The sequence below is a fragment of the Myxine glutinosa genome, chromosome 2, assembly GCF_964187855.1.
Source record: "Myxine glutinosa chromosome 2, kmMyxGlut1.1, whole genome shotgun sequence".
Classification (NCBI taxonomy): Eukaryota; Metazoa; Chordata; class Myxini; order Myxiniformes; family Myxinidae; genus Myxine; species Myxine glutinosa.
In genome coordinates this window covers 34106427-34130955 of record NC_136262.1, presented here as the reverse complement: position 1 = coordinate 34130955, position 24529 = coordinate 34106427, and the positions used below count along the sequence as shown (strand labels likewise).

Sequence of the window (24529 nt, the reverse complement as noted above, 5' to 3'; positions counted from 1 at the left end):
CCATCGACATCGGCGGTGCCCCGGATCGTGTCTCCGTGGACCGCCTCAAGCCGGCCCACCTCGATCTGGACCACCCCCCGCAAGCAGCTCTGCCTCCGCGTCGAGGCCGCCCCCGGCACCCCCCAACCCCGCTACCCCCCAGCCCAGCACGCATCGCCAGGGGGCATTTCGGCCGGGTCATCCGGCTTCCCCGCAAACTCACCCTTCAGGTGCGCGGGAATTCTGGGGGGGCGCGTGTGGCGGGCACAAGGGACAATAATTCAGCGCACCAGCAGGTGGCACGAACGTCCAGGCGGGGAACTGTAATGCATGCCCCGCCTATCGGCCGATCGGCCACGCCCGGGGGCAAGGCGTGGCCTCGGGATATATATGCGGGCTCTAAGCTCGAGCCCGCCCAGTGCTGAAGTGCGAGCTCTTAATAAAGACTCTTTGTATGTACCAACGCGTTGTGGCCTTCCTCTCTGTCAATCGAGTCGTGTGTGCACAGCACCACAATATACTGTAAAACAGAAGTCAGAACCCAACGCGTATAAATAAAAAGGAACTGAGTACATATTTATATTTATTTTAAATTATCAGTTAGAGCTGGAAGGGAAGGTCAATACGAATTTATCAAAAACTGGATGGGAACGTTGAACTTCCAGCCTCACAGGTTCTTATAGCAGACGTGCCCCCAATACACCACCTCTCTTAGACTTCCGGCAGGGTTTTTACGATGTATCTTTTATTTTGCCCATATCACGATCGACCTCTACATCTCTATTAATCAAGTCAAAGTAACAAAAAAGTAGTGCTGATGAATACAGGTAAGTCACAAATGTGTTTCTTAGGTTAGCTTTAAATATATAAATAACACGATGGAATTGTTAAAGAAAATTTGAAGAAGAAGACGTTTTGGTCGCAAATATGCATAGATAACCACATACATTTGCTCCATTATAATAAAAAAAGATATCATTAAAACTTGAATACGTCTATTAATTACATACTCTTGAAACCTGACTACGTTGATTAATTACGTCCAATTAAAACCAGAGTACGTCTATTAATTACATACCATTGAAATGTGAGTACGTCTATTAATTACATACCAATGAACCCTGACTGAGTATGTCGATTAAATACATCCTATTGGAATATGAGTACAGTACGTCCATTAATTACAAGCTATGGAAACCTGAGTGCATCTATTAATTACACTGAGTACGTCTATGAATTACATGCTATTGAAACATGATTACATGGGTCTTCTGCGTCTTTTCGGTCTTCGTGGTATTTTTGGGTTCTTCTGGGTCTTTTCAGTCTTCATGGTATTTTGGGTCTTTGGGGTAGTTGAGGGTCTTTGGGGTATTTAAGGGTATTCGGGGTCTTTAAGAGTCTTTGGGTCTTCAGTGTCTTTAAGGGTCTTTTGGGTCTTCTGGGTCTTTTGCATCTTCTGGGTCTTCTGGGTCTTCAGTGTGTTTTGGGTCTTCAGTGTGTTTTGGGTCTTCGGGACCATTTGGCTCTTCAGGGGGGTTTGGATCCTCTGGGCCTTTAAGGGTATTTTGGATATTTGGGTGGTCTTTTGGGTATTTTGAGTACTCAGAGTGTTTTACGTCTTCAGGGTCTTTTAGGTCTTCGAGTTATTTTGGGTCTTCAGGGCATTTTGACCTCTGGGTCTTTAAGGGTATTTTGGGTCTTTGTGGTATTTTGTGTTTTTGCAGTCTTTAAGGGTGTTTTGGATCTTTAGTGGTCTTGGTGGTCTCAAGGGTCTTGGGGGATTTAAAGGGTCGTCAAAGGTCTGCGGGGTCTCGACCGTCTAAAGGGTCAAAAGGTATATTCCAACAGTACGTAATATGTAATTAAGAGTTCACGGACTGTGTTTTGGGTGTTAATTTTATTTGAAGAAGAAGGAGAAGACTTTTTGGTCACAAACACACATACATAACCACATACGTTTTCTCTATTATAATAAGATTCATAGAATGTGTGAATAATCGTTTTTGGTTATTATCCCGCCCCGCGCATACGAAGCGAAAAGCAGGGTTGAGCATTTGGTTCACTCTGTCCGTCTGTCTGTCAAAGTCAGTTTATGATCGAGGAATAACTTGATTTCAATTGAATGTGACGTTTTGAACATGAATCGGTAAATGAACTTGTAGTTTAGCTGTAATTTAGCTCTGAATTTGTCCCAATTGCGGATGTGCAGAGAGGAGTGAGATAATATTTTTGTCTCTGTCTGGCAATCACAGAAAATTGAAAATCAATCCAAACAGGAAACTTATTGTTTTTAAGGACGTCATAAAGGACACATACGACAAGCATGAATAACTAATGTAACGTGTTAGATAGTGGGAGTAATAGACACTGCACCAAAGGGGGTAAAACAGCAGGAAAGTTGCGGGAATTTTTTTTCTCCAAACTTTTAAATCTTTATTTTATTTCAATTGAATTGTATAATTGAACACTGTAGATCACAAATCGTCTTTTTGCACTTTCAAAACCGGTTTGTTTAGCAGTTTGTTCCTCTTTATGTTGCTCTTTAGCGGACACTATTATCCCACCTTGTGGGGTCAGCCGGAGGTAGCTTGGCCCAGGTCTTTCACATACCGGCCTGGCCAGGCCTGACGTTCGCCTAGTTAGGGCAGGAATTTGGAATTTGGCCATGGCGGCGATACTCGCCTTCTCTTTATGAAAGACACCATGGGATCTTTGATGTCCAACACATGCTGGCAGATGGGACTCCCGGTTTAACGTCCATCTGATGGACGGCACACACATTGATGAATTACCCTACCTGTGAAACACCAAACTGACAGTTTATAGCTGGGCTGGGATTCGAACCCATGCTAAACAGCTCAGAGGCGAGTGTGCCTTCCTCTCGGCCATCTTGTCAGCCCGGTTTGTTTAGCAGTACTTGGACAAAATATTACGCCATTTTACGACATCACGACCAAACAAAATTTTCACTCACAGACCTCACCCATGTCCTTGTTTCTCAAGACTGAACTCTCTCGTTCTCAACATGAATTAACTAATTTTTGCTACTGTCTCCCATTTCTTGTTTGCCACCATTTAATATCTCCTGACATATATAGAACCACCTTTAGAGGCCATTTTTTTTCCCCGCAGAGCAGCGGTTGGCCTTTTTCGGGCACCTTGGTCCCCTTTTTGAAGCAATGTTTTATGGCCGGATGACCTTCCTGCCGCCAACCCTGTTAGTCTCCTCTTGCGACACACAGGGACCAGTGAACTGGTGCTCAATTTTTCCCAGTGTGTACCCTGGATAAGAATAGGTACGCCGTATCCCTGCGTGTCGTAAGAGGTGACTAAGAGGGTTGGCGTCAGGAAGGGCATCCGGCCATAAAAACATTGCCTCAAAAAGAGAACCATGACAATTACAACTACATGTGGGCAGGGTACAGCCCGAAGTGGAGATCGGTTTCTGAGGTTTGGGACATGGAATGTAGGGACAATGACAGGGAGATCAGGAGAAGTGGTGGAAGTATTGGTCAGAAGAAGAGTGGACATATGTTGTGTGCAAGAGACGAGATGGAAGGGAAGTGGTGTGAGAATGGTGAAGGGTAGGCAGGGACAGAAATACAAGTTTGTGTGGCAAGGGTGCCTGCAGGGCGTGAATGGTGTTGGTGTCCTGTTTTCTGAGGAGTTTGCAGACAGTGTGGTGAGTGTGACTAGAGTGAGTGATAGGTTGATGATGGTGAAAATGATGATTGGAAAGCTCTTGGTGAACGTCATCTCGGGATATGCTCCGCAGGTTGGTCGAAGCGATGAAGAGAAGGACAAGTTCTGGTGTGCGATAGAGAAGCTGATGGAAAACGTGAAAGATGAGGAAGTTGTTGTGGTAGGAGGAGACCTAAATGGACATGTGGGAAGGAGTATGGATGGTTTTGACGGAGTTCATGGGGGTTACGGATATGGTGTGAGAAATGGAGAAGGTGAAAGGATTTTGGAGTTTGCTGATGGAGCTGATTTGTTGATTTGTAATACTCAGTTCCAGAAAGAGGATAATAAGCTTGTTACATACACGTCAGGTGGGTCGACGACAACCGTTGACTACCTGATGGTGCGTAGGCGAGATAGGGGGCACCTCCGGGACACAAAGGTGATCCCGGGGGAGGAGGCTGTTTCACAGCACCACTTGGTTGTCTGCGACGTAAGGGTGAAAGGTGCGAGGAGAGCTCGGCGGGTGAAGTACCAACCGAGAATGAAGGTGTGGAGGTTGAAAGAGGTGACAGTAAGGGAGGCATTAAAAGAGAGGCTGAGTAGGGTCGAGGATGATGTGGTTGAGCTTGAAAGTGGTTGGATGTCAATGAAAGCTAGTTTGTTGGGAGCCGTTGGTGAGGTATGTGGATGGACAAAAGGACCACCAAGGCACTCGGAAACATGGTGGTGGGATGATGAAGTTGGAAAGAGGATTGACGAGAAGAGGAAGAAGTTCAAGGCGTGGCAGAAGGCGAAGGGTACGGGAGCAGAAACAGCAGAGCATGAAAGTTATAAGGCAGCCAGGAAGGCTGCAAAGAAAGAGGTAGCAAAGGCTCAGGAGGCATGTAGGAAAATGTTCGGAGAACGCTTGGATTCGGAAGAGGGTCAGAAAGCAGTATTCAGGATTGCAAAGCAGATAGCGAAAGAGAGGTGTGATGTGATGGGGGTGAGTTGCTTGAAGGATGAAGTGGGACAAATCGTTGTCGACCCAGATGGAATTAAAGGAAGATGGAAAAGATATATGGAAATGCTGTTGAATACAGAGAATGAATGGGATGGCAACATCGAGAGTAACCCAGTTTTAGGACCGGCAGAGAAGATAACTGAGAAGGAAGTTGAGGAAGCGATAAAAGCAATGAAGGGTAGAAAAGCGGGAGGGCCGACGGGAGTTGTGGGAGATATGTTGAAGGCAGCAGGAAGTTGGGGTGTGAAGAGAATGACAGAGATCTGTAATCTGGTGGTGAAAGAAGGCCGCATTCCAGTGAATTGGGAACTGAGTACCCTCGTCCCTCTATACAAGGGGAAAGGTGACCCTCTGGAGTGTGGCTCGTACCGAGCGATAAAGTTATTGGAGCATGGAATGAAGGTATTGGAAAGGGTGTTGGAGAGGAGGATAAGGAAGAAAGTGAAGATCGACGAAATGCAGTTTGGATTCATGCCAGGAAGAGGAACGACAGACGCGCTTTTCATTGTGAGGCAGTTGCAGGAGAAGTACATGGAGAAGAGGAAGAAGTTGTTTCTTGGGTTTGTTGATCTGGAGAAAGCATTCGATCGGGTTCCACGCAGAGTATTGACATGGGCATTGAGGAAGTTAGGAGTGGAGGAATGGTTGATCAAAGTAGTGATGGCAATGTACAAAAGAGCACGCACAGCTGTAAGGACGAAGGACGGGAACAGTGGTGAGTTTGAGGTGAAGGTGGGAGTGCAGCAGGGGTCGGTACTAAGTCCACTACTATTTGTAGCTGTGATGGAGGTGCTGGCTCAGAACGTAAAGGAGGGTTTACCATGGGAGTTGTTGTATGCAGATGATCTGGTGTTGATTGCGGAAAGTATGGATGGACTGAAGGAAAAGATGAACACGTGGAAGGAATGCATGGAGACAAAAGGTCTGAAGGTGAATATCGGAAAGACGAAGGTGATGGCAAGTGGTAAAGCATGTGGTGAGGTGGAAAGAACTGGGAAGTGGCCCTGTGCTGTGTGTAGGAAGGGTGTCAGAGTGAACTCCATTCAGTGTACAATGTGTGCTGAGTGGGTTCATCAAAAATGTAGTGGTCTGAGAGGGTCATTAACCAGTGTGGCAGCTACATTCAAATGTAAGGTGTGCACAGAGGGAGCTGCAGATGGAGGAAATGTTGAGTTGGATCTTGGAGACGGCGTGAAGCTGGAAGGTGTGAAAACATTTTGCTACGTCGGAGACATGCTGAATGGAGAAGGTGGATCAGACTCGGCAACGGTTGCTCGAGTGAGATGTGCATGGAAGAAGTTTCGGGAATTGAGTGGCGTGCTGATGATGAGGGGAGTGTCGTTGAAGCTGAAGGGAAAGGTGAATGCTGCATGTGTGAGAAGTGTTATGATTTATGGGAGCGAGACATGGGTAATGAACGTAGAGCAGCAACGAAGGTTGGAAAGGGTGGAAATGCAAATGGTTTGACGGATGTGCGGAGTATCGTTGAGAGAGAGGAAGACAAATGATGAATTGCGAAAGATGATGGGAATAGAGCCTGTGATTGATGCTGTGAAGAGGAACAGGTTGAGATGGTTTGGTCATGTGTTGAGGAAGGATGAAAGTGACTGGTTGAGAAGAGTGATGGAAATGAATGTAGAAGGAAGTAGAAGACGGGGAAGACCGAGAAAGACTTGGCTAAAGATGGTGGAAGAAGAAATGTGGGCAAGGGGGTTAACAAGGAGAGATGCAGAAAATAGGGCAAAATGGAGAAGATTGTCTTGGGGACCGCAAGGCTCACCCCCGCTCTAGCAGGGAAAATGGCCTTTTAAAATGCATGTTGTTGTTGTTGTTGGTGCTCAATTTGCCGACCTCAGAAGGATGACAGGCTGAGTCAACCCCCCCGGCGTTGATTCAGCGATCGACCGGGATTCGAACCCAGGATCCTAGGATCCCAAGCCGGCACCCTAACCGCTAAGACAACACCAGGCCTTGTATATAATGGAGAGAAAGTGTGTGTGTATGTTTGTATCATTACTCCTCTGATATAATATTTGACCTCGGAAGCTGAAACTTTCAGGGATTAATGAGGGCACCCTGAAGTTGTGCCTGTGCAAGTTTAGTTTGATTCCATCGAGTTTTGAAAAATGTATTTTGATCGCCCATCTTGACATTTTCTTCCTTTGAGGAGAGAGAGAGAGAGAGAGGTCGCAAATATTCAAAAAGTCCGATAAGGAGGCCAAATTTAAGAAAATATTGTAAAATCGAAGTTGTAGGAAATGGACGATTAAGTGCAAGCGGAGTTATTCAGATCTTGAAAACATTGAATACTTTGGCCAGAATTCCTGGGGGGGGGGAAATGAAGAGAAATTTATTTAGGGAAAATATATTGTTTGGGGCAAAATTTTAATTGCAATTCAAACAAGTGCATCACAAAGGCAAGAAGAAAAAACCATAAACAGCACAACAAGAAAAAGGTTTTGATTCACTTTGTCAGGATGCAAGATTGAAGCGTTAACAAGAATCAGAAATATTCCACCTGTGGGACGGGTATTTATTTGCTACTTGTTTCAAATGACTCTCATGAACCATGACTCCAGCATCTACTTGTTTCAAATGACTTCCATGAACCATGACTCCAGCATCTACTTGTTTCAAATGACTTCCATGAACCATGACTCCAGCATCTACTTGTTTCAAATGACTCCCATGAACCATGACTCCAGCATCTACTTGTTTCAAATGACTCCCATGAACCATGACTTCAGCATCTACTTGTTTCAAATGACTCCCATGAACCATGACTCCAGCATCTACTTGTTTCAAATGACTCCCATGAACCATGACTCCAGCATCTACTTGTTTCAAATGACTCCCATGAACCATGACTCCAGCATATACTTGTTTCAAATGACTCCCATGAACCATGACTTCAGCATCTACTTGTTTCAAATGACTCTCATGAACCATGACTCCAGCATCTACATGGTTCAAATGACTCCCATGAACCATGACTCCAGCATCTACTTGTTTCAAATGACTCCCATAAACAATGACTCCAGCATCTACTTGTTTCAAATGACTCCCATGAACCATGACTCCAGCATATACTTGTTTCAAATGACTCCCATGAACCATGACTCCAGCATATACTTGTTTCAAATGACTTCCGTGAACCATGACTCCAGCATCTACTTGTTTCAAATGACTCCCATAAACAATGACTCCAGCATCTACTTGTTTCAAATGACTCCCATAAACAATGACTCCAGCATCTACTTGTTTCAAATGACTCCCATGAACCATGACTCCAGCATATACTTGTTTCAAATGACTCCCATGAACCATGACTCCAGCATATACTTGTTTCAAATGACTCCCATAAACAATGACTTCAGCATATACTTGTTTCAAATGACTCCCATGAAACATGACTCCAGCATCTACTTGTTTCAAATGACTCCCATGAACCATGACTCCAGCATATACTTGTTTCAAATGACTCCCATGAACCATGACTCCAGCATATACTTGTTTCAAATGACTCCCATGAACCATGACTCCAGCATATATTTGTTTCAAATGACTCCCATGAACCATGACTCCAGCATATACTTGTTTCAAATGACTCCCATGAACCATGACTCCAGCATATATTTGTTTCAAATGACTCCCATGAAACATGACTCCAGCATCTACTTGTTTCAAATGACTCCCATGAACCATGACTCCAGCATATACTTGTTTCAAATGACTCCCATGAACCATGACTCCAGCATATACTTGTTTCAAATGACTCCCATGAACCATGACTCCAGCATATATTTGTTTCAAATGACTCCCATAAACCATGACTCCAGCATCTACTTGTTTCAAATGACTCCCATGAAACATGACTCCAGCATATACTTGTTTCAAATGACTCCCATGAACCATGACTTCAGCATCTACTTGTTTCAAATGACTCCCATGAAACATGACTCCAGCATCTACTTGTTTCAAATGACTCCCATGAACCATGACTCCAGCATCTACTTGTTTCAAATGACTCCCATGAACCATGACTTCAGCATCTACTTGTTTCAAATGACTCCCATGAACCATGACTCCAGCATCTACTTGTTTCAAATGACTCCCATGAACCATGACTCCAGCATCTACTTGTTTCAAATGACTCCCATGAACCATGACTCCAGCATATACTTGTTTCAAATGACTCCCATGAACCATGACTCCAGCATCTACTTGTTTCAAATGACTCCCATGAACCATGACTTCAGCATCTACTTGTTTCAAATGACTCCCATGAACCATGACTCCAGCATATACTTGTTTCAAATGACTCCCATGAACCATGACTCCAGCATCTACTTGTTTCAAATGACTCCCATGAACCATGACTCCAGCATCTCATTGACGCAAATTAAATCAAACGACTCACTTGTAACTGTGCGAGTGGTGAAAATAAGGCTGATAATTACCGAAACATGTCTCATTGTCAAGTACTCCCCATGGGGAACAACATGTATTCATGATGATGTCATCTGCGTCTTCATTCTGACGTCATAATTGACAAGTAGAACGCTTCATCAGATCAGTTTGAAATTTCTTGAGCAAGAGCTACACAAAAATTGAATGGCAGAATTCAATTGATGAGGTCACGTGGTTCGGCAGCCATATTGGATTAAACATAAATATACGTCATCAATAAACCACACAAACACCGCAGCTAATAAACACCACACAAACACGTCCTGGCGAGGGTCTGAAATCTCCGATTGCTCTTTCTTGTTATTTTATTGCAACGAGAATATCCACAGGAGTGTGATAAATGTTTGTCGTAGTTAGCGATATCTTTATGATGTGTTCACAATTGCTGTCGTGTCAACTTTCCAGTGATGTGCCAATCATTCCTATATCATGCCTCTGTGATTTCCCTGTTATATGTCTGCCATTTCACTGATTAATTTACGTTTTTATTCTCCTTCACCACCCTAAAGCGCGGCGTTACGCGCGCTGCTTGCGAGCAAGGAGGAAGCGGACAAGCGGTAACTTATAAGCGTCTTTATTTCAGGAGCTCACTGTAACACTAGCGCGCTCTGGGCTGCGCGCCCCGTGTATATCCTCAGGCCACGCCTACCCCTCGGGCGTGGCCCTCGCCCACTTGGTGCGCGGAATGATGTCACCACGCCAGTGGGCTTTTGTGTCCGCCACACGCGCCCCCCCAGAATTCCCGCACACCTGGAGGGCCAGTTTGCGGGGCAGACGAATGACCCGACCGAAGCGCCCCCTGGCGATCGGCAGCGTCCGGGGTGCAGGGATGCCAGGTGGGATGCCCCTGGCTGCCCCTGGGATGGGTGCAGGACCGGGGGGCGGCGTGGCGGCGGGGCTCGGCGGTGCCGGGGGTCCGCCCACAGGGGGGCGGCCCCGACGTGGGGGTCGGGCCACTGGCGGTGGATGGTCCACGTCGAGGTGGGCCGGCTTGAGGCGGTCTACCGAAACGCGGTCAGGAGTACCGCCGATGTCCAGGGTGAAGTGCTTCGCCCCGGTCTCCAGCACACGGAAAGGCCCGTCGTACGGGGGCCGCAGTGGTGTCCGGTGGGCATCGTGGCGGACGAAGACGTACTCCGCCGTGCGAAGCTCCGGGGCGACGTGCGTCGGTGGGTGCCCGTGGCATGCTGTTGGGACCGGGGCGAACCTCTGGGCGGTCTCTTGCAGAGCGGAGCGCTGCTGTGCCGCGGACCATGGTGCCGTGGAGTCGGGGAGGAACTCGCCCGGCACCCGCAGCAGTTGCCCGAAGACCAACTCCGCCGCGGATGCGCGCAGGTCCTCCTTGGGCGCCGTCCGGAGGCCCAGCAGGACCCAGGGGAGCCTGTCGACCCAGCCGCCGTCGCGGAGGATGGCCCGGAGCGCGGCCTTCAATGAGCGGTGAAATCGCTCACACAGGCCGATAGCCTGGGGGTGGTAGGCCGTGGTTCGGTGCAACCGGACCCCGAGCCCCTGCGCGACCGCCCCCCAGAGCTCTGAGGTGAACTGGGGGCCGCGGTCGGACGAGATGTTTGAGGGGGCGCCGAACCGGGCGACCCAGGTGGCGATGAAAGCCTGCGCGACATCGGCCGCCGTTGTCGACGCCAAGGGCACGGCCTCCGGCCACCGGGTGGTGCGGTCCACCATGGTGAGGATGTAGGTGAAACCCCGCGAGGGGGGCAGAGGTCCCACCAGGTCCACGTCGACGTGGTCAAACCGGCGTTCCGGCACAATGAACGGGGCCAACGGGGCCTGGGTGTGCCGGTGCACCTTGGCGCGCTGGCACGCGAGGCACGTCCTGGCCCAGCCGCGGACGGCCTTCCGGAGGCCATGCCAGACGAACTTGTCAGCGATCAGCCTTTGGGAGGCCCTCGCGCCCGGGTGGGACAGGCCGTGGATGGCGTCAAACACCTGGCGCTGCCAGCCCGCGGGCACGATGGGGCGAGGACGCCCGAGGGAGACGTCGCACAAGAGGGCCGCGCCCGCGCCGTCGAACGGCACCTCGGTGACGCGGAGGCCCGTGACGGCGGTCCGCAAGGCCTGGACATCGGGGTCAGCGGCCTGGTCCGCTGCCATCCGGGCATAGTCGATGCCGAGGTGGACTGCGTGGGCGACGGCCCGGGAAAGGCAATCCGCCACCGGGTTGTCCTTCCCCGCGACGTGCTGGATGTCCGTCGTGTACTCGGACACGGCCGAGAGGTGACGCTGCTGCCGGGCCGACCACGGCTCGGTGACGTTGCCCATCGTGAAGATCAGCGGCTTGTGGTCGACGAAGGCAGTGAACGCACGGCCCTCGAGCAGATGGCGGAAGTGCCTGACCGCCAAGTGAAGCCCGAGCAACTCGCGGTCGAAGGTACTGTAACGGCGTTCGGGCGGGCGAAGCTGCCGGCTAAAGAACGCCAGCGGTTGCCAAGCTCCACGCACCCATTGCTCGTGCACCGCGCCCACCGCGTAGTCCGAGGCATCGGTGGTGAGGGCGATCGGTGCATCGGGCGCCGGGTGCGCGAGCATGGTGGCGTTAGCCAAGGCGAGCTTCGCGCCCGTGAACGCCGTGTCCATCTGCTCGGTCCAGGTAACATCGCCTTTGCCCGGCTTACCTCGGAGAGCTTCGTGCAGGGGGCGCAGGAGCTGGGCGATACGGGGCAGGAACCGATGGTAAAAGTTCACCATGCCCAGGAACTCCTGCAGCCCTCTGATCGTGCGGGGGCGCGGAAACCCCTTCACCGCCTCCACCTTGGCCGGCAGGGGGACGGCTCCGTGCCTGGTGACACGGTGCCCCAGAAAATCGATTATGGCGGCGCCGAACCAGCACTTTGCGGGGTTCACAATCAGGCCATGCTGGCCCAGGCGTTCGAAGAGCGTGCGGAGGTGGCGTAGGTGCTCTTCGCGGGACGCGCTGGCGACGAGGATATCATCCAGGTAGACGTAGACAAAATCCAAGTCGCGCAGGACGCTGTCCATCAGTCGCTGGAACGCCTGAGCCGCATTCTTCAGACCGAAGGGCATGCGCAGGAACTCGAAGAGTCCGAATGGCGTGATGACCGCCGTCTTCGGGACGTCCTCCGGCCTGACGGGGACCTGATGGTAGCCGCGTATGAGGTCCACCTTCGAGAAGAAGGACATGCCCGCCAAACGGGCGGAAAAGTCCTGAATGTGGGGGACGGGGTAGCGGTCTGGAGTCGTGGCGTCATTGAGACGGCGATAGTCCCCGCACGGTCGCCATCCCCCGCCGGGCTTCGGCACGATGTGCAGCGGCGACGCCCAAGCGCTCTCTGAGCACCGAACGATGCCGAGTCGCTCCAGGGTAGCGAACTCTGCTTTTGCCGCAGCCAGCTTCGTCGGCTCGAGGCGGCGTGCCCGGGCGTAGACCGGTGGCCCGACGGTGGGGATGTGATGGGCCACCCCGTGCTTGACGGCCCCCGCCAAGAAGGTGGGCCGCGTGAGGGCCGGGAAGCCGGCGAGGAGGCGGGTGAATGCGTCTGCTGCCGGAAGCGTACAGACCAACGTGGCCGGAACCGAACCGTTCGGCAAGCCGCTTGGCAAGCCGCTCGTTGAGCTGCTCGACGAGCTGGGCAACGCACAAGCGAGTGAGCTGAACGTCTCGGCCTGGACAAGACGTCTGCGCTTGACGTCGACCAGGAGCCCATTAGCGCACAGGAAGTCCGCGCCAAGCAGTGCCATGGGCACGTCGGCGGTGACGAACGTCCATCGGAAAACCTGCCCTCCGAACCGCAGAGAGAGGCAGCGTTTTCCGTACGTACGGATGGGCGTCCCGTTCGCGGCAAGCAGCGCGGGGCCCCCACCCGCGGTGTGCTTGTCTGACGTGCCGGCGGGAACGACACTCACCTACGCTCCCGTGTCGCACAGGTAACGGCGCCCGGAGAAGGTGTCCGTTATGAACAGCAGGCTGCTCGAACGGCCGGCGCTCATCGCCACTATTGAGCGCCGGCCCGGGCGTTTCCCGACCTGTTGAAGGAGCATGGCGGATGACACTGCCGAGCTTCGTGGCCGAACTTGGCGTGGAACCAGCACCAGGTGGTGGAGCTGGAGGAGCGTGGCTGGCTCCACCAGGCCGGTGGAGTTGGCGGGTTTCCCCACGGTGGCGGTTTTCGCTGCGGCGGTGGGCGGGGCGTGGCGGCGGTCATGAGGTGCGTATCAGCATGCTGCGTATGCTGTATAAGCTGATGCTGTGGATCAGCAGCATCAGCAGCATCAGCCTCGAGGGCCGTGACGGCCACGCCGACTCTCGCCCGTGTGTCCGAAGCGGCGAAGTACCTGTCCGCCTCGGCTGCCAATGCTCGGGGTTCCGTTAGCCCGGTCCCGGCCAACGCGAGGCGAACCTGCGCTGGAAGTTGGCGACGGAAAAGTGCCCGGAATAGAGAACCGGGGGCTTCGTCGCCCAACAGTGACAGCATATGGTCCATTCGGACCGACGGGCACGTGTCACCGAGCTCGGGGAGATCCAGGAGGCGGTCGGCCCGTGCGTCGTCCGTGAGGCCGAACGTGGCTAGGAGTAGCCGCTTGAGTGCCTCGTACTTGTGGCCGTCCGGTGGGTGGCGAAGGACGGACACAACTCGAGCGGCCGTGCCGGGCCCGAGGGAGGCGACGACGTGGCAATAGCGCGTGTCATCGCCGGTGAGGCGCCGAAGCTGAAATTGGGCTTCGGCCTGGACGAACCAGACTTCGGCCTGAGCCTCCCAAAATTCGGGAAGTTTGATGAAGTTGGCCATGGCAATGGCGTCGCGTGTGGAAGGATCGCTCCGGCAGATCCAACGTCGAGGGTCACCAGTAAAGCGCGGCGTTACGCGCGCTGCTTGCGAGCAAGGAGGAAGCGGACAAGTGGTAACTTATAAGCGTCTTTATTTCAGGAGCTCACTGTAACACTAGCGCGCTCTGGGCTGCGTGCCCCGTGTATATCCTCAGGCCACGCCTACCCCTCGGGCGTGGCCCTCGCCCACTTGGTGCGCGGAATGATGTCACCACGCCAGTGGGCTTTTGTGTCCGCCACAACCCCCTTTTTAAAATCATGCAAGAATGACTTGTGTTCTGTGACATCACTGAACCCCAGGCCACGACTGGATTGGAAGTTGTTTTTTTTAATGCTCGAGCCAGAGTCTATAATGGAGCGTGGGTGGTGGGTGTGGCGGACCAATAAGAGATTGGGGACATCTTTTATGAGAGTAAAGATCCAATGACTTTAAAGTACCTGGTTTGCACTCCCTCCTCTCCACACCCCCTCCCCCCCCCCCCCCACTCCCACTCCAGAATATCCAATTAGAGCAGAGACATTTTTTGCCACAAACCAATCGGTGAGGGCCGACGTCATAGCCATGGTGGTTAAGTGAATAAGAGCAGGACCTTGCCCTAATTGTGGATGGGGGTAGCACTGTGACCTCAGTGGTGTAATATGGTTCGAGCATCCGCTCTGAATCTGGGATGTCGATGGTTCAAATCCCATCCGAGTCATACCAAAGACTTCTTTAAAAAAAAAATCACGGCATTTTTCATGGTATGTGCTGTTTCCTTGCTTGACACGCAGCAGAAGGATAGAGCACAGACAAACTACTATGGGCTGGTATAATAATAGTGCAGACTTTGATGGGACGAATGGTGGCCTCTGGCCTGCTCCTGCTTAGAAGTTCCTTGTAAGAAAACTCATAGCTTTGAGTAGGGAGGGAGGATACTAGCTGTCAGGACATGTCGAATGTGCTCGGGACAACCGCTAGAGAAGTGGAGCAGGCATGTCTTTATACTGTGGTGCTGTGCACACACGACTCGATTGCCAGAGAGGTAGGCCACAACGCGTTGGTACAAACAAGAGTCTTTATTAAGAGCTCGCACTTCAGCACTGGGCGGACTCGAGCTTAGAGCCCGCATATCTGTCCCGAGGCCACGCCTTGCCCCCGAGCGTGGCCGACCGGCCGAAAGGCGGGGCATGCATTTCAGCTCCCCGCCAGGACGCTCGCGCCACCCACTGGTGTGCGGAATTATTGTCCCTTGTGCCCGCCACACGCGTCCCCCCCAGAATTCCCACGCACCTGAAGGGTGAGTTTGCGGGGAAGCCAGATTACCCAGCCGAAACGCCCCCTGGCGATGCGTGCAGGGCTGGGGGGTAGCGGGACGGTGGGGCTGGGGGGTGCCGGGGGTCTGACCGCCGGGGGGCGGCCTCGACGCGGAGGCAGAGCTGCTTGCGGGGGGTAGTCCAGATTGAGGTGGGCTGGCTTGAGGCGGTCCACGGAGATACTATCCGGGGCACCGCCGATGTCGACAGTGAAATATTTGTCCCCGGTCTCCAGCACGCAGAAAGGCCCGTCGTACGGGGGCCGTAGCGGTGCCCGGTGGGCGTCGTGCCGGACGAAGATGTACTCCGCCGTGCGAAGCTCCGGGGCGACATGGGAGGACGGGCAACCGTGGTGTGCCGTCGGCACTGGGGCGAACCTCCGGGCGGTCTCCTGCAGGGTGGAGCGCCGTTGCGCAGGTCCAGGTGGACCAAGGAGCCGTGGAGTTGGGGATAAATTCGCCCGGTACCCGCAGTGGTTGCCCGAAAACCAGCTCCGCCGAAGATGCACGCAGGTCGTCCTTGGGCGCCGTCCTTAGGCCCAGCAGGACCCAGGGGAGCCTGTCGGCCCAGCTGCCGTCGCGGAGGCTGGCCCGGAGCGCGGCCTTCATTGAGCGATGAAAGCGCTCGCACAGGCCATTGGCCTGGGGGTGGTAGGCCGTGGTGTGGTGCAATTTTATGCCGAGCCCTTGCGCCACCGCGCCCCAGAGCTCCGAGGTGAACTGGGGGCCGCGGTCGGACAAGATGTCCGAGGGGGAACCGAACCGGGCAACCCAAGTGGTGATGAAGGCCTGCGCCACATCAGCCGCAGACGTCGCCGCCACTGGCACGGCCTCCGGCCACCGTGTGGTGCGGTCCACCATGGTGAGGAGGTGGTTGAAGCCCCGCGAGGGGGGCAGAGGTCCCACCAAGTCGACGTGTACGTGGTCGAACCGACGCTCGGGCACCGTAAACGGGGCCAACGGTGCCTGGGTGTGGCGGTGGACCTTTGCGCGCTGGCACGCGATGCATGTCCTGGCCCAGTCGCGGACGTCCTTCCTGAGGCCATGCCAGATGAACTTCGCCGTGACGAGCTTCTGGGAGGCCTTCGCGCCAGGGTGGGACAGGCCGTGAATGGCGTCGAAAACCGGGCGCTGCCAGCCAGCGGGCACGATGGGGCGAGGCCGGCCGAGGGAGACGTCGCACAGGAAGGCCGCGCCCACGACGTTGAATGGCACCTCAGTGACGCGGAGGCCCGTAACGGCAGTCCGCAAGGCCTGGACGCCGGGGTCGGCGGTCTGGTCCTCCGCCATCCGGGCATAGTCGAACCTGAGGTGGACCGCGTGCGCGACAGACCAGGAAAGGCAATCCGCCACCGGGTTGTCTTTACCTGCCACGTGACGGATGTCCGTCGTGTACTCGGACACGGCAGAGAGGTGACGCTGCTGCCGTGCCGACCATGGCTCGGCGACCTTGGCCATCGCGAACACAAGGGGCTTGTGGTCGACGAAAGCCGTGAACGGGCGGCCCTCCAGCAGATGGCGGAAGTGTCGGACCGCCAGGTGGAGCCCGAGCAGCTCGCGGTCGAAGGTGCTGTAGCGGCGTTCGTGCGGGCGAAGCTGCCGGCTAAAAAACGCCAGCGGCTGCCAAGCGCCACGCACCCACTGCTCGTGCACCGCGCCCACCGCGTAGTCCGACGCGTCGGTGGTGAGGGCGATCGGTGCATCGGGCGCCGGTTGCGCCAGCATGGTGGCGTTAGCCAGGGCCAGCTTTGCGCCCGCAAACGCCGCGGCCATCGGCTCCGACCAGGCGATGTCACCTTTGCCTGTCTTGCCCTGGAGGGCCTCGTGCAGGGGGCGGAGGAGCCGGGCGACGTGGGGCATGAAGCGGTGGTAAAAATTTACCATGCCCAGGAACTCCTGGAGCCCCTTGATCGTGCGGGGGCGCGGGAAATCCCTGAGTGCCTCCACCTTGGCCAGTAAAGGGACGGCCCCGTGCCTGGTGATGCGGTGCCCCAAGAAGTCGATGGTGGCGATGCCGAAACGGCACTTTGCGGGGTTGATGGTCAGACCATGCTGGCCCAGGCGTTCAAAAAGCATGCGGAGGTGGAGCAGGTGCTCCTCCCGGGAAGCGCTCGCGACTAGCATGTCGTCCAGGTCGACATAGATGAAAGGTAAGTCACGCAAGACGCTGTCCATGAGCCGTTGGAACGCCTGGGCCGCATTCTTCAACCCGAAAGGCATTCGCAGGAACTCAAAGAGGCCGAAAGGGGTGATGACGGCCGTCTTTGGGACATCGCCCCGTCGTACGGGGACCTGGTGGTAGCCCCGGATGAGGTCCACCTTGGAGAACATGGTCGTGTTTGCCAACCGGGCGGAAAAGTCCTGGATATGTGGGACCGGGTAGCGGTCGGGAGTGGTGGCATCATTGAGCCGGCGGTAGTCACCGCACGGCCGCCATCCCCCGCCGGGCTTCGGCACAATGTGCAGTGGAGAGGCCCAAGCGCTGTTTGAGCGCCGTACGATACCCAGCCGTTCCAGCGTGGCGAACTCCGCTTTCGCCACGGTGAGCTTTGTGGGTTCGAGTCGGCGTGCCCGGGCGTAGACCGGCGGCCCGACCTTGGGGGTATGGTGCTCCACCCCGTGCTTGACGGCCACCGCTGAGAAGGTGGGCCGCGTGAGGCCCGGGAAACTGGCGAGGAGGCCGGTAAACTCGTCCGCTGCCGGAAGCGTGCAGACTAACCTCGCCGGGACGGAACCTTTCAGCAAGCTGCTTGGCAAGCCGCTCGGTGAGCCGCTCAGCGAGCTGCTCAACGAGCCGCTCAGCGAACAAGCGAGCGAGCTGAAGGTTTCGGCCTGGACGAGACGTCTGCGCTTAACGTCGACCAACAAGCCATGCGCACATAGGAAGTCCGCACCGAGCAGGGCCATTGGCACGCTGGCGGTGACGAACGACCATTGAAAGCGCTGCCCTCCGAACCGCAGTGAGAGGCAATGCTTCCCGAATGTGCGGATGAGTGTACCGTTGGCGGCAAGCAAAGCGGGGCCCCGGCCCGCGGCTTGCTTGTCGGACGCAGAGGCAGGGAGGACGCTTACCTGCACTCCTGTGTCGCAAAGGAAACGGCGCCCGGACAACGTGTCCGTGATGAACAGGAGGCTGCCGGAATGGCCAACGCTCAGGCCCGCAAATGGGTGCCGGCCCGGTCGTTTCCCGACCCGTCAAAAGAACACGGCGGGCAGCACATTTTAGCCTTGCGGCCGAACATGGCATGGTAGTAGCACCAGGTTTGTGGCGGCTGCGGCGGCCGTGCCGACGGCGGTGGTGGTGGCGGCGACGGTAGTGGGCGGGGCGCAGCCGCGGCCTCGAGGGAAGCCGGGGGCGCTGTAGCCTCTGCACTGGGATCCACCACGGCAGCACGGAAGCCGGGGGCGCTGTAGCCTCTGCACTGGGATCCACCACGGCAGCACCGTAAAACGACCGCGTGTCGCAGGCCGCGAAAAACTTGTCGGCCTCTCCAGCCAGGGCACGGGGTTCCTTTATTTTGGAACCGGCCAGCGCGAGGCGTACCTGTACAGGTAGCTGGCATAGGAAAAGCGCTCGGAATAAGAAATCCGGGGGCTGTTCTCCAAGCAGGGACAGCATGAAATCCATCCGGATGGATGGTCGTGTGTCGCCGAGGGCGGGAAGGTCCAGGAGGTGGTCGGCGCGTTCGGCCTCCGTGAGCCCGAACGTGGCGAGGAGTAGACGTTTGAGGGCCTCGTACTTGTGGTCGCCCGGTGGGCACCGAAGGATGGACATGACGCGGGCGGCAGTGCCAGGCCCGAGGGCGGCGACCACGTGGTAGTACCTGGTCTCGTCCGCCGTGATGCCCCGGAGTTGAAATTGAGCTTCGGCTTGTACAAACCAAACGTCGGCTTGCGCCTCCCAAAACTCCGGGAGTTTGATTGCGATGGCGTTGGTAGCCATGGCGCGTTCGGGGGTCAGCAACGCCTGAACCAATCGGGGTCACCAGTGTGGTGCTGTGCACACACGACTCGATTGCCAGAGAGGTAGGCCACAACGCGTGGGTACAAACAAGAGTCTTTATTAAGAGCTCGCACTTCAGCACTGGGCGGGCTCGAGCTTAGAGCCCGCATATCTGTCCCGAGGCCACGCCTTGCCCCCGGGCGTGGCCGATTGGCCGAAAGGCAGGGCATGCATTTCAGCTCCCCGCCGGGACGCTCGCGCCACCCACTGGTGCGCGGAATTATTGTCCCTTGTGCCCGCCACAATACCACCCAGAGTCGCTACAAGCAACTACATCTGCCAGCTTCTCTGGATGACTGCCAAAGAATTGGAGCAGGCACATCTTCACGTCACCGGAGTCACCACTTCAAGGAACAACATCTCTGCCTTCACCAAGTTCTACCTTCTCCCACATTGTGCGATCGCCATCAAGCTGGATTCGTCTCTGCCATTTCCTTTTATTTGTTCTCTTTTTGTCTCCCCTCATTCTTCTTCTTCTTCTGTATGTGGCCGAGTGTTTCGGGCAAAGTTTTAAGATAGGCGTTTTTAGTTCCTTGTATGTTTAGATAAGCACGTGTTTGTTTCCTGCTGCATCATTTTATTTTTTGTTCATGGTTGTGCTTCCCTTCCTCTTATTTCTTAATAAACCATTCTTTAAAAAAAAAAATTTTGATTATGAAATGTCACTTTCGTGGCTGCCAATTTGGAACTACTTTCTTTCTTGTATACAGAGTCAAGGCCCGTGAAAGAGCTAGTACACAATGTATAAGGATGCAACATAACAAAAGGAGCAGCAGAAAGAGAATAGAATGGGAAAATGCCTACAGCGAGGCCGACAGAGAAAACAGACGGAGATGGACAAACAAGGGAAAGGATTTCCATGAAAAATATATAATTTAAAAAAAAAAATTCTCAATTAGAACGGCACTCTGTGGAGTGTATACCCCTGCCAGGCTGAACAGTTTACATTTTGTAGTCACCTCCGCCAAGTTTTGTCATAACCCGTCCACAACTTTTTGGAATATCATGATATATATTGTTTTTGGACCCATCACAATGGTGAAGAATCACTTTGAAATGCTCATATACGAATCTTCACCAAAATCAAATCAATTTGTCCTTGTCACACACCCAACCTGTTGAGACATCCCGCTCACAGACAGACAGACAAATAGGGGTGTAAACATAACGTGCGCCCACCTTTAGTGGTTAAGGCAATGAATTGTTGTTCCAGTTGGAAATCAGACGAATACCACACCAGTAATGTCAAACTGCCTGTGATCCATAAATGTGTTTTTCTCACTGTTGTCCTGATGCAGACCTATCAGGGTTGGGCTGCAAGCTCGGCGGTGAGAACTTCAATAATGGACAGACCTTCCAGCGCAGCTGCAGATTCCGCTGCATGTGTGTGGCTGGAACTATCGGCTGCATACCACTTTGTATACCTACTGCAAGACCACCGCGCGGGTGGTGCCTTCGGCCTAGGCGCACACGTGATCCAAATCGTTGCTGCTACCATTGGGTGTGCGATGATCGGCGCGTTTACCGTGGCACCACTGCACGCAAGTACCTCGCTCTCTCAGGTAGGTAGTTTATATGATAGGTGCAGGAATGTTCTGATTCTATCAAGGTTGAGGGAATTTAGAAGTTTCTAATCATCTCAGGAAGCTCTCCATTGCCAACAGAGAATAGACGTGAACAACATCATGAGGTCATCTGGAGAGGCGATTGCCTTCTGCAGAGCACGACCTGGTCCCCTTGCTCAAAGACGTGCGGACTGGGCATATCGACTCGAATACGAAGTCATGTGGACAAATGCCATCTGGCCTCCGAGAGCCGCCTCTGCCTGGTGCGACCATGCCACGTCGACCTCAGTGCAGACATCAAGGTGGTTATAACCATTGAAATGCTCATGATGTTTCTACATGCTCGCCATACTTGGTATTGCATGCATTTATCTAATCCGTCCAGCTTCTACATGGCACATAAACGTAAAGCCTTTGCCATGAAAGTGCCGGCATAACACAATGATAGGTGTATGATGCCTACATAGGCCGACGACGGATGGTTTCAAGTGCTGGTGACCTTTGGTGATCATGCTTCTGACAATGTGCAGTAATGGTACAACTGTTTCCCACAGGTTCAGGGTACCTGCGTGCAAGAGTCCCGGTCCATCCGACCCATCCGTCTGCTCCTCTCGAACTGCACCACTCGTACCAGGTTCTTGTTTAAGTTCTGCGGAGATTGCTCACCCGATGGACTGTGCTGTGGACCCCAACGTGCCGCCACCATCAGTGCAGAATTCCACTGCCCCACAGGCGGCTCTTTTACATGGCCCCTCATGTGGATAAACTCTTGCACCTGCAGAGAAGATTGCACTGATGCGATTGGAGACTTTGCAGGACTGAGGACCCAATACGATTTCAATGGCAGAGACAACTGATGGTCAGTAATTTTGAACATGGAGGCTCAGGTGGGCTTTAGAATATTTGATGCCAATAATAATTTTGGAAAATTAGTTGGTATGAAGATCGACGAGATGGGAACATTTATATTGATAGACATTTATTAACATTGAGATGGACATTGTACAAGAGTAACTTTCGCAGGGGGTGAAACTATTTGTTTTCAGAGGCCAAATCACGACTTCTATTCCATTAGAACCAGGAAGCTTTCCATCGCAGGAAGTATTGATATTCACTGGAAACTACACAAAAAGGACCAATATCTGTGTCCAGTTTTCCTTTACGGTCAGGGGAAAATATTTTGATAGTTTCTTGTTATAAATAGTCTTAATTATGGAAATCAACATGGTGGAGATGTTTCAGATGTGAATCCTTGGACGTGGAAGAAAAGAAGTCACATCTTCAGGAATTGAACAATTACTTTTCTTAAGTGGGAATTTCTCCATGTCCTTGTGCTCAGCATATCCTTTTCTGTTTTTAACAAGCAACCTCGATTTGAGTAAACAATATAGAATAACTGGCCAAATGATGTGCCTCAGACAACGCAGACTCACAAGGTGGTTTGATGTTTATTTATAACAATGGGACATTTGTTTGGAAAGTCACGCACATGAGCAAATGAGCTTGAAACATCAAACGGAGGTTTCTCTCATTCCTCACACCCCGAGTCCGATGGCTGATCCTTTAGACCTGAACCCACAGCATGCTTTCCATCTCCCGCTGACTGTCAGACAACAGGCATCCTGGACCCTCAATGTATGTTCCTGCACAACAGCCTGAACATTCTGGCGTGACTACAGCAGATGGTGGCGCTATCCTCAGGAAATAGTGATGAGGTGGGAAGATGTCCGGTCTTGTAACCAGCTTGTTGAAAACCCGCCTCGTTAAAGGCGTGGCTTAGCCTGTCAGTAGGTCTTCAGGGCAGTGTGGGCAGAGTGGGTGGATGGGGGAGGGAGGAGGCAATCTGTTGTGATTTCTGGAGTAAGATAACCCCATCACTCTGCCTGTAGCCCCAGCCGGCTGCCTCATGATCCAAATCCATTCTTTGAATTCCTTCCGTTCCAGTCGCCCTCGCACAGATGTAGCTAATTACTGTTGCTAAGCAGGCCTAATTGGGTGCGACTCTTTGCTGTTAAATTGCCATCTAGTGTTGGCATGTAATGTGGCCATTTCTCCAGAACGACTCGAGACCCTGTTATTTGTTGCATGAGACACTGAGACAGTGTGACTGGTTTTCAGCTGCGATTCCCTTTCTTGGGGTCTCCCACCCGTCTCAAGACAAAACCAACCAGGGCTTCCCTCCGCAAATCCTTACTGTCCTGTACATCCTAGCAAATTGTTTGCTAAATGCAACAAAGCATATGCTCAGGTTTCACTCATGCTATAGCAAAGGAAAGTGTATTTATTTATTTATTTTAAAACATTACCAATACAACCGCCATTCAAGTGAAAGAACAATGATGTCACTATCGAAGTGGATTATTAATTATTTTTTTTACATGCTGTTTCACCCAAAAGGTTACATTGCCAAATTAAACTCAGCAATTGTAATCTCCCTTTGAAAGATGTCATAATTGAATAGAAATTATTACAAGTTAAACAAACAACAATAAATAAATAAATATAACAAGTAAACATACCGGGACGTGATTGTTTTAAGACAAACGATTTTCTATGCTCGTGTGGCAAATTGCTGCAGACCGCAATAGGTCTCTAATGTCCACCACTTGTTAGCTCTACAGGCTAACAACACACACCCACACATACACACAATAATGTAGCAAACTCGTAACTCACTGAACATGGTGAAAAACATTAAAATTACATCAGTAATATAAGATCCATACAAAAGGCTGTACACTGTATCAGGAGTTGCGGTGTTAAGCATGACATTGAGAGTACGCTGGTTAGACTATCCACTGTCTTATGTCTCTTGAGAAACGGTGTTTCCGAGGTCATTAACACCTGTGGAATAGTGTTTTACACTGACAGTTGGCCACCACAGTGAAGTGAGCATTCACCACAGTTTCAGGTTGAACACCTGCTCTCAGCCTCTGGAACAGTGAATTAGATACCAGGATGAGGTAAGCAGAGACTGTAATAAATATTAAACTGGAAAAGTGTGTCAAGTGGTTTAGCGTATAGAGTGTGTGGGTGAACGATGTGCGGTCAGGTGTGTGAGGAGGTGTGGTGGCAGACTGGAAATGAGGGTGGGGGGAAGAAAAGAGATCAGAGGGTCTGGGTCTTGTCCCTGCTGCTGCATGACTTCCCATAGATCCAGCACGCTGCCCGCAGGGGTTGCTTGTGCGGCGAGGAATGGAGTGAGACTAAGGTGATGAGAGACAGGTAAACGTGAGGGTGTGGACAAACATTTACAACACAGTAGCACTGTAAACAAAAGATGTATGTATTGATAACACTTCTGCCATTTATATTTTTCATGAGCCCCGATATCTGCATAAAAATATAGAGATGGAGGTTTGTTAAGAATATATCAATGTGGGACAATATTTTCTTCAGTGTTTGTCTTTTCTAAGTGATTGCAGACTTCACATAGAAGTACCTTTTACATCCCAACTAAGCGTAACCAATCTGAGAATCACAAGAGCAAACTAAGTTGCCAATTTAACAGAGCTGTCTGCATTCAAAAATATAGTTTCTTACAAGAATAAAAGGCAATTGCTCACCCAGCTACCCCCATGTTGCCATCCCAACATTAAACCATGTATTCTACCCCACATGAGAATACAACTTGTGCGAAGTAGTAGTATATGAGGTCTGACAATAAAGTTCCAGGACTGATGCTTTTTTTCGACGGGTGGCAGTACTGGCTTGGGTTTCGGATTCGGG

General features: G+C 52.5%; 2 protein-coding genes and 1 long non-coding RNA gene across 3 annotated transcripts in view; 1 reads left to right on the top strand and 2 right to left on the bottom strand.

Annotated features, from left to right (window-relative positions):
- LOC137421888 (CCN family member 4-like) overlaps positions 1-21788 on the top strand; it is a 46029-nt gene extending 24241 nt beyond the window's left edge. Inside the window, exons 3-5 of the mRNA XM_068108390.2 lie at positions 20534-20797; positions 20900-21102; positions 21355-21788. Coding sequence (XP_067964491.1) covers positions 20534-20797; positions 20900-21102; positions 21355-21657 — 770 coding nt within the window. The 3' untranslated portion in view covers positions 21658-21788. The remainder of the gene's footprint in view (positions 1-20533; positions 20798-20899; positions 21103-21354) is intronic.
- LOC137422652 (uncharacterized) overlaps positions 1-24529 on the bottom strand; it is a 1758619-nt gene that overhangs the window by 533723 nt on the left and 1200367 nt on the right. The window lies entirely within an intron of this gene.
- LOC137421887 (netrin receptor UNC5B) overlaps positions 23066-24529 on the bottom strand; it is a 38597-nt gene continuing 37133 nt past the window's right edge. The window contains exon 18 of the mRNA XM_068108389.2: positions 23066-24006. Coding sequence (XP_067964490.2) covers positions 23814-24006 — 193 coding nt within the window. The 3' untranslated portion in view covers positions 23066-23813. The remainder of the gene's footprint in view (positions 24007-24529) is intronic.